Source organism: Montipora capricornis, chromosome 1, assembly GCF_036669925.1.
Source record: "Montipora capricornis isolate CH-2021 chromosome 1, ASM3666992v2, whole genome shotgun sequence".
Lineage (NCBI taxonomy): Eukaryota > Metazoa > Cnidaria > Anthozoa > Scleractinia > Acroporidae > Montipora > Montipora capricornis.
This window is the reverse complement of record NC_090883.1, coordinates 48,124,658-48,134,657: the sequence shown is the minus strand read 5'-3', so window position 1 is coordinate 48,134,657 and position 10,000 is coordinate 48,124,658. Positions and strand designations below refer to the sequence as shown.

Sequence of the window (10,000 nt, the reverse complement as noted above, 5' to 3'; positions counted from 1 at the left end):
ATATACATTACTTTCTACTCATGATGCACATGACTAAGGAACAAACACAAGGTAGTTAAATTCTACCTGTTAGTGGCCATGAAGTACGAGGTCTGGCGAAGGTCCTTGCTTGCTAGTAGATGGCGTGAAATGTCAAATTAGCATCAATCATTTATCAATAAACACCAACAAACAGATAAATGTTGACAGCGTAAATAATATTAAAGTGCACCTTCTCAAATAATTGTTCATTTTTCCATTCATAAAATGAATCTTGTCATCAAGATCAAACACATTTTCCCATTAAAATTATCTTTTCTGTATTATGTTAGCAAAACTAGCAGAGATTTGGACAAAATTAATATGGCATGGGATTGTCAAGTGACTCTGCAAACTCCTTTAATGCAAAGTTTTGAGACAACAGCAAAAAACGTTGATTTTAGGCACAAAATTAAGGATAGAGCAATGATATCTCTCAGACTTAGTCATAACTTGCTCAACAAATTGAAAAAGAAACATGAAAATTGTACATGCGTAAAACATGATTGTTTTAACGACAAAAAATAATTGAGTTATTTAAGGTGCACTTTAAATAATATTACTTTAACTCAACTTTATGAAAATCAAAAATCATTACCTCCTTAACTAATTAACAAAGGCCCCCAACCCCCTTCTTAAATGACTTCATTCACGGGCGCCACAAGGAGACAATAAATTCACCTCAGACTTTAAAATGTCATTAGGCCATCTTTTTCAAATCACAAGTTTTGTGTTTTTTCTAATATGCAAACATTTGGCCATTGCTGATGAAACAACCAAAGTACCAATAATCCACCAACAAAAGTTATGCAAAAGTCATACTGCATAGCCCTCAATAACAATATAAATTATTATTATAAATTATCAGGACTCAACTATTGATTATGCATCAATCAATTCCAGCGGTGCCCATCCCCCCCGGAACCGCGGGGCATTTGCTTAAGTTGTCAGTCCCGGGGTGGGGCATTCGCAATTTTATCGCGGCCCGGCGGCTGGGCATTAGCCTACCCCAGGGCGACCCCCGGGCATTTGACACACGTGTTTTTGAATTAACATGGAAGAGTTTATCGGAAAAGACAAGGCATTCGTTAAAGACTGGCTTGTCTTTCACGGACTCGAAAAACTTGTGGAAGTTTTTAAAGGTATGTTTTCTCAATTTTAGGTATTTCTTCATTTATACTTGTATAAGCATATGAATATTTAAAAGTGACGAGGTGAACTAATATCACAAAACAATCACTGATGTGAAGACTGCGTAAACACGACTTCTTCGCATTTCGCATTCAAAACTAGCCTCGCAATTTTTAAATTCATGAAAGTGGAGTTCAAATACAGAAGGTTTGCGAATTCAAATGATGCGATCTTCAAGACAAATTTTGCAAGCTTAAAATGCGATTCATCATCATTTAAAATGTCTTGATTCTTCAAGGAGGGGCATTTGCCCTCTTTCTTCGTCCCCACCCCGGGGCATTTAGACAGCTTATGTGTCCCCACCCCAGGGAATTTGCACAGTTGTTTTAAAAAATGCTAATGCCCGGGGGTTAGCTGGGGGGGGAGGGGGGATGGGCACTGCTGGAATTGACTGATGCATTATTTTACAGAAAAATATTTTTCTCTGCTGCCACAGAACACAAGCATGTAATTGTTCATTCTATATTTTTCAAACCTACCACAAATTTTCTTCAACTTTTTGCCCTTTTTAAAATACATGCACAAGCCCATGACAACTTATAATAATGATAATACATTTGTCAGTAATGAATTGAGCACAGTCAGAAAAAATCTGAGCACCCCCCTTGCACAAGCCAACCCTAAACCTGTCTAATAATGCTCTTCTTATGACATTTGTACCAGTTGTGTACTGTACAGCATACCTGTAAGAACATGAGGAAACACACACGAGGGCATACAAAAAATGCAATTGATCATCACTTGTTTTGTCTACTCACCTCGCACTAACTGTATGCATTTAACAACGTAAGTATGAGGATGATGAACAGTAATCTCAAATCCTGAATGAGTAAGAACAGAAAACAGCAAATTAGGATAACATCTTATACAATGTATCGAACAGATAAACAAATGGGATGATCTTGCAGCCCTACACTGTAAGTCCAACATGGCTGCAGGTATTACAGTCACAGTTGTCATTAATATGACAGTATTTTTCCCTCAAGGAACCATTACACAAAAGAGGAAAAATAGCACAGGTCTTTCAAAAAGTAGAAACATTGATCACAAGAACTTTCTAAACAAACAGAAATCTTCTTTACGGTACATTATATTTTGAAAGTTCTGACATGTGACCATCCGCACCTACCAGCATTTTCCTCCTTCTACATGCATGAGCCAAGGCAATCCAAAGCAAACAGTAAGTTTCCCATTGTTCTTGCTAGTTTAAAATCAACCCCTTACCTAATGTTTGCAATAGGATGCTCTCATTTTCAATCAAGTCTTGAGCCTGTTGCAGGTATTCCTTAAGTCAAAAATGCAACTACATGAATAACACAGCAATACTTTGCCTCACGTAGGAACCTGACTAGAGACATACTGACAGTGTACACGTAATTCCCCATAATTTTGTCAAAGAATCTGGATAATCGAGGTCTATACAAAAACATGACCATCATCAATATGATCATTCAATTCAATTTTTATTTTAACTTACATGTACACAAACATGGTGTACAGTACCGCTCAAAGGTAAGTTGACAGTCTCGACTCGATCCTCGAAACTCGATTCTCGCGTCGCCAAGGTCGAGACGTTCGAGTTTCGAGACGCGAGAATCGAGGCTCAAGAATCGAGAGTCGAGAAAGACTGACTTTGGAATATGCATAAACTCGAGAAGAACTCGAGAAAGCGATTTATGTCTCGAAGAAATGAACAATGCCACTAACGGAGCCTTTGCACGCAATATTCATGTCGACTCAAAGCAAGCTTTCAATGTTCTTGGCCTGCGACAAAAATATTATCTTCATTATCCTTCGGCATGTAGAAAAATAACGTCGCGATCTTATTCACTCGTTCTGAAAAAAATACACGAGTTTCCGATGCGTTCCCCAGGCACAAACCTGCATATGTCAACGTAAGCGAAACTTGGAGCATTTATACGCTCGTACTGCAACTGCCTTACCAGGCAACCTCACTTTATTTAAAACCAATCGTGATTTACCAATATGACCAATAATGTGATGGGAGAACCGTTGACAAAATTCACAACTTCCTAAATTTGAGATTGCTTGCTCGAGGCATTATATTACATTCTCTTTGCTTAAAATCAACGATCGATAACATTTATTATCAGGGTAAAGAAAGCTTCAGGTTTTAACTTTTAAGTCAAGCGTAACATGTTCAAGTTGATTGTGAAGAGAGCCGTTTTGTAAATGATCACAACAGATTATTCATTGATCCTTTGAGGAAACGAGCGACGGGAACTGTGTGCATATTTCGTCAACAGAACTACTCACACTTAATATCCGACTCGCTTTTTCGACGCATGTACAACACACAAGTGCGCTTTGCTTGTCTAATTTATTTCTCGAGAGATCAGTCAAGCATCAAGCTCATTATTTTTGTCAACTCGAAACTCGAAAGACTCAACTCGCGAGTTGCGAAACTCGACTCGAGACTCGATTCTCAAAATTTTCGAGAATCGAGAATCAAGTCTCGAGTCGAGTTTCGAGACTCGTGAGTGACTGTCAACTTACCTTAGAGCGGTACTGTAAGTATAGGAAACTCTATGAATGTGACTGCATTTCATGATTTATGGGCACAAGTGAAAGCGCTCAAAATTGCAAGAGCCATTATAAGGCGAGTACAATTGAAGAACTTTCAAATGCAAGACGAGTGACCATAAATCACAAAAAGCAAGAACAAATTAATACAATTTTTATTTATTATATACATCAAAAAATTAATTACTTCATTGTCGTGTTTCCATAGGAACTTCTGTATTGCACTCTATGACCTAGAGGTACTAAAGATTGTTTCTTCTTCTTCCATTCCCTCATATAATATTATAGTAAGTACATGCAATAAACTCATGAGTGCTTTCACTTCAAATCAACCTGGCTCTTTTTCTTGGATGACCTTCATAACACAAAGAAAAAGTCTAAAAACAACAAATTTTTCATGGAGCCATACCTCACTTTTGGGGTCTAGTGGAGGACCATCTCTGTGCAGACAGGCATGAGCTACCTTGAGCACATGTTCTAGTTTCCGTGGTTGTTCCTCAGTTTTAGCAGCAAGAAAAAGGCAACATGGAGCCAGAGCCTGGGAATAATTTTAAAAAGCTATTTTAGTTAACCCTTCTCCACCACCACACCAGGCCCGGGTTGCTCGAAGCATGGTTAGCACTAACCAGCGTTAAATACCATGAAAACATTTAATTATTGGATGAGGTTGAGCATGTTAGCGATAATTATCAAGGCCAAAGTTTGTGTTATCTGCTGAAGCTGAAGGCTGAGGCGGATAACACAAACTGAGGCCTTGATAATTATCGCTAACATGCGAAAACCGAATTCAATAATTGTTTTATTATGCATATTCCTGAGCTGAGCTCCGCCATGACAAAACTGATCGAACTGCTGGTTAGTGTGTTAGGTGACATCACTTCTGCATGCATAAAAGTATTGTCTGTAGGTATGATGTCAATTCTACATACATAAAATCTATTATTATACAATGCTGATGCTATCTCAATTTTGATTGGCTAAAAGCACCCCGCTAATTCTAGATGGCGCTATGTCATCGCGTCACATCTACAGACACTGGCATTTATGCATGTAGGTATGACGCATTTTTGCAGACAATGAAGTTTTGTTTACATCTCGATATCAGGAACATTTTTCATAAGACTGTACAACTTAACTTTAGAATTTTGTTCAAAAGTTTCAGTTCGATTCAGTTTTTCCTGAAACGTTTTCAGATCTTTTAGGCTTAAATCCTTTCTGTAAACCTTTTGAATTCCGCTTTACATGTAATTCACGGCTGTCATTAATAAAGATGCTTACACTGAAACGTGTCATTGCGTGGCTTACTTTGTTGTTGTTCTGTGAAATGTCTCAACGCTTCTACATTTATAATTGTACAATAAAACAATTATTGGATTCAATTTTCGCATGATAGCGAAATTATCATTAGGCCTCGGTTTGTGTTATCTGCCTCAGCCTTCGGCTTCGGCAGATAACACAAACCTTGGCCTTGATAATTCTCGCTATTATGCTCAACCTCATCCAATAATTGCTTATTGTTTGTAGGTATGATGTAAGAGGAACAGAGCAAGCAAGAATTAGCTGTGTGCTTATAGCCAATCAAAATCGAGCTGGTGACACCAATGTATAATAATTGGAATTGATCCCTCTTAACGAACGGTTAGCCCTAACCAGGCTTCGAACAACCGGCCCCAGATGATTTTACTCTCCGATTGGTGGCGCTTTAGAAGTGAATAGGCTTATCTGTTTTTTTCTAACATAAGCTTCGGAAGAGCATCTAAGCACTGAAAGTATTGAGCCCTTGTGACCAGTTGCCCCTGAGGTAACTTGTATAAAGTTACTTCTCTTTGTACATTGTATGGTGGGAAGAAACTCCAAAGTACAGTGCACACAGTAGCTAAGGAGCTTGACTTCATTAACAATAGACCTTTTTACCGATACGGCGGCCATTTTGATTTCTAGTGTTTCGAATAGCTATTATGGGATGCCCAGGGGGCAAATTAATATGTATTTACCCCCTGGGCATCCCATAATAGCTATTTGAAACAATAGAAATCAAAATGGCCGCTGTATTGGTAAAAAGGTCTATTAATGAATAACACACATACTCCATTACTTAGTTTAAAACTCCCCCGTGGGAGCTCCAATTTGAAAAAATCACCAAAAAGAACAATACAAGCCATAAAAGTGAGAGTATGGAGCAACACTTGTTTTAAAGTATTTGAAGACAAAAGGTGCGGTGCTTGTTGTGATAAAATCACATCTGCAAATGGTTTGCTTTCAAGTCTTCTAGGATAAGCCCTATCAATAAAAGCTCTTGTTATGAAACCAATGTTGGAAGAATCTGAATATTTGCTGTAAGAAGTACAGAACACATACAGGCACATAGTTCCTCAGGTAGTGGTCTGTCATATTCTCTCCAACAAATGTGGTCAGGTTGGTATGATATCTCAAAAAAAGCCTGTGCTGTATGAGGATACGCAGGCAAAAACAGCAATAATGCAAGTGGATTAGCTGGGTCATTGAAATACATGTACAGTATGTATGGAAAGTTGGGTACAGACACTTTCTTCTTAAATTAAGGATAATAATTAAAAGCAGAGAATAGAGAGTAACTCAACAAAGTCTTGAAGGAAGCTAGTTTTCAAAGTCTACAGTCTTACATGTTAGTAGCGGTGAGTTGGAAGCATGAGCGCATAAGCTTAAATGTGAGTAATAATATATAAAAAGGTGTATCTTCTGGCATATGTTTTACGGATATAATTTTTTTATCACACCTAACAACAGCCAAAATCTCAACATGGTAACGTCAAAAAAATTTTCTACATCGGAATCTTTTAAATAAGGCTTCAGTAAATTCTCACGTTTCGATGGAATTTGTTGAATGAGTGGAACATGTAGAACCGATGCATATAAACAATGGCCGTGTTGATCGTCAGCTGATTTCTACAGTAATACGTCAAGGAATAACGTCTTTTGACAGAAGAGAAAATTAAGTGTTCGGAAAAACGTTACGAACGGATACAGGCGAATTGATGCCTGTCCAAACCGAATTCTTCGAAGGTGTAGTTTTATACTTTCAACTACATGTACGCCTCGAGAAACTCGTGCCATATTCAAAGTCTAGCAAGGATACACAGAAAGTCGTTGCCCCATGTCTTGAATTAGCGTTGCTACTTGCTGCCTGTAGCCTTGCTCTTTCTCTGGATCTACTCCATTTTTTCGGGACGGCGTGTTTTGTAGTTGTTCTTTCGAAAAATAAAACCGGTCCGTGGTACTGACCGCACTGGTCGCCATCTTAAAACGGGGAATAAAATGCGCATGTGCGATTGGACTCACAGCAGATTGACGCATGAGCAGTGAGAACCCAGAAATAAAATAAAAAATATGGCTGACAATAGTAGTTCAGTCAGAGCCAAGCAAAGTACCTCCGCCAATTTTAGAACTCATTGTCATACAGATAAAGGAAAGCGAGAGATCAGAGGATTTTTAGATGGCGTGCTTAGTCTTCAACGCTCTTTCGACGCCGAAAAACAAGAATGGTGTTTGTGGCTGATTGCGGGGGGAAGGCCTCCGGAGGAATTCAGAACTCTATTGCGCTCTTACGACACACCAACAATATGCGGTCTGGTTTGGAACAAAAACTTTGTTGCGTACCGATGTAGGGACTGCGGAATCTCTCCTTGTATGTCTCTGTGTGCGGATTGTTTTCATGCCGGAAATCACGAAGGACACGACTTTAACATGTTTAAGAGTCAAGCAGGTGGCGCTTGCGACTGTGGGGACGAAGATGTTATGAAGAAAGAAGGGTAGGTATCCGGTATTTTTATTCCGTTTCCCTCGACCACATAGTATTCGAGCATAAGAATTCAAAGAAAACAGAATTCATACGAAAAAGATTTTGTGAAATTCGTTCCCTTGAAAAATCAAAGCAAAATAAATTAAACAATTCTTAGGCTATTGTTGGCTATTGTTAATTGCGCGAATTAAATTATATTTGAATCGCATCATTCGTCAATTATATTCGCGATCGTCTTTTTGTATTTGATGGATCGCCGATCACAAAATTGGTAGCTCTCCTGCTCAAAACAATTTCCTTGGAAACAAAAAATTCCTTACCCATTTCGAAATACAAGCGATAATTTTGATTGATTTTCCAGGCGTACTAAGTTTTGCAAGTGTTTCCAGCACTTGTTTGTTTACATAATCTTTAACAATCTACGTTAATTATCGCTTTATGCGGAAACGGAATTAGCTGCTCAAATAAATGTTAACAATTAATATTGAATGAATTGTTTTTGGTCTCGGCAATGTACTCTGTGTCTAGACGGTCATTGGCTTTAAAGCCTCAATTGGTTACGGGATAAAATCTGAATCCAATACTATCAATTTTCTTTCAAATGGTTCTTGTAAATGCAAATCACTCTTCACAAAATTATGTGCTGGAAAAAAAAACTGTGCTGGAACATTTGGATCTGTATAGATGCAGATGTTAAAGATTGGAAGAAGAAGTCCTTTAACCTTAAAGTGCCCCTGTGACCAAAAAATCAAGTCATATTTTTCTTTGGATTTCAAAACTGTGTTAACAAAACACTAAGTGACCCACGTTTTAAGCCTTGATTTCAAAAAGACGCCTCTTTATTTTAACTGTAATTTTCCTATTTAATGGTCCGCCATTACTAACGTTATGTTCTTGAGAGAGCTGGATCGAGGAGAAAATGACGTCAAAGGCTCACTAGTTTAAGAATGCAATACGTGTGTATGCCGCAGAATTAATATGCAGCACAAGGGTCTTGGGCTTTCAGACTTTTAAACTCACGCTTTGCATATATAATAAGCTGTGTTCATATGCTGACATTTTAAGCTGGTGAGCCTCTGACGTCACTTTTCCCTGGATCCAACCGTCTGAGGTCCAATCGGTCAGTTTTGAACGTGAGTAATGGCAGACCGTGAAATCCAAAACTTACACTCAAAGTAAACGGCCTTTGGATAAAAATCAAAGCTCAAAATTTTGCCAGTCAGGTGTTTAGCAAACATACTTTCAAAATCTGAAGGAAAAAAGGAAGTGGTTTTTTTTATCACAGGGGCACTTTAATTAATTTTATTTTATATCTCAGGTTTTGTGACCATCATGGAGCAAAAGATTTGTCAGTTCAAAGTGCTCCACCTGCTGAACTTTTGGCCATGGCTCAGATAGTTGTTCCTCGGCTGTGTCTAAGGCTGCAAAAACAGTTAAAAGAAATGGATCCATTTATAATTATTGGTATGTGAACAACGATAAACTTGTCAACAAACTGAGAAGTTGTCCTCTTTATAGACAAAATACTCATGCTTAAGTCGATCTCTAATGTGGACCCTGTTTGCTTTCGCTGAGCTTCAAGAAATCCGACCAGATCACTACCTTTAGGAAAATGTAATCCTTAGCCTTTAACATGTCTGTTATCATCATTCTGTTAAAGACTCCATTTAAGCAGCACTCCTTAAAATTTTGAATGCTTGGAATTGGATGTAAGAAAGCTTTTCGAAAAATGTCAAGCCAGAGAACTAACAGTGTGACCAACATGAAGGATGCCAAACACCTTAGCTTATTTGCAGAATGTCCATAAACCAATTATTTATGTGCTTCTTTTGTTTTCCTCGTTAGATCCAGTATCTGATGATATGAGTGATGCAGAAGTTCTTGTGAATTTTCTTGTCCAGTTGTGCGATACCAACACCATGAAAACTATAGTTGCAGAGACTCTTATGAAGCGAATTGTCGATGTAGAAGCAACTTTTACAGATAGAAAATTATCCTCTCCTTCATCTGTGTCATTAAATGGCTCAAGACAGTGGTCCTTTGACAGAAGGGACATTGCAAACTCTTTCTCAAGTGTTTTCTCTTCAGATAGTTCAGATGAAGTTGCAAACATCACTTTCTTGGACTTCTTGATGGACTTTGTGGCACAGTTTGAATTTCCACAAAAGATAGTGACATTTCTTCTACATCTTTTACCAAATACAGAATACAAGGTACACTGTCTTATATTGATGACCTTGAAGAACAAAAATTTGCCTTTGTGATGGTCTAAGATTTTTTAACTACAAAGTCCCAACGGGTTTCTTTGTGCAAAATCAAATCATCTTGCATAAGTTGTCAGAGTAAAGTCTGTGAGTGCAACTGTTGGGAATAAAACGTTCGATAAAGCATGTTTTACGGGCTTGTAAATAGGGCCAGTGTGTTATAAGAGAGAACTTTACAACAAAGTTAGATCAGATGAAAATTGTT

At 38.0% G+C, this 10,000-nt stretch overlaps 2 protein-coding genes across 7 annotated transcripts in view; one reads left to right on the top strand and one right to left on the bottom strand.

The window, feature by feature from the left end:
- Window positions 1–7,029, bottom strand: part of LOC138046722 (cyclin-T1-like) — a 14,747-nt gene extending 7,718 nt beyond the window's left edge. Inside the window, exons 1-7 of one of the 3 annotated variants that reach the window (XM_068893318.1) lie at window positions 6,869–7,021; window positions 6,597–6,678; window positions 6,112–6,198; window positions 4,163–4,291; window positions 2,434–2,494; window positions 1,968–2,030; window positions 67–112 (exon numbers count right to left, since the gene is read on the bottom strand). In XM_068893318.1, the coding sequence (XP_068749419.1) occupies window positions 67–112; window positions 1,968–2,030; window positions 2,434–2,494; window positions 4,163–4,291; window positions 6,112–6,198; window positions 6,597–6,678; window positions 6,869–6,888 (488 nt within the window). In that variant the 5' untranslated portion in view covers window positions 6,889–7,021. Of the gene's footprint in view, window positions 1–66; window positions 113–1,967; window positions 2,031–2,433; window positions 2,495–4,162; window positions 4,292–6,111; window positions 6,199–6,596; window positions 6,679–6,868 lie in introns of all 3 variants that reach the window. The other 2 variants (XM_068893323.1, XM_068893315.1) reach the window with 2 other exon arrangements.
- Window positions 7,030–7,101: 72 nt separating this feature from the next.
- Window positions 7,102–10,000, top strand: part of LOC138046687 (E3 ubiquitin-protein ligase ubr3-like) — a 59,301-nt gene continuing 56,402 nt past the window's right edge. For 3 of the 4 annotated variants that reach the window (XM_068893295.1, XM_068893282.1, XM_068893288.1), the window contains exons 1-3: window positions 7,102–7,541; window positions 8,850–8,995; window positions 9,377–9,744. In XM_068893295.1, the coding sequence (XP_068749396.1) occupies window positions 7,120–7,541; window positions 8,850–8,995; window positions 9,377–9,744 (936 nt within the window). In that variant the 5' untranslated portion in view covers window positions 7,102–7,119. Of the gene's footprint in view, window positions 7,542–8,849; window positions 8,996–9,376; window positions 9,745–10,000 lie in introns of those variants that run through there. The other variant, XM_068893301.1, reaches the window with a different exon arrangement.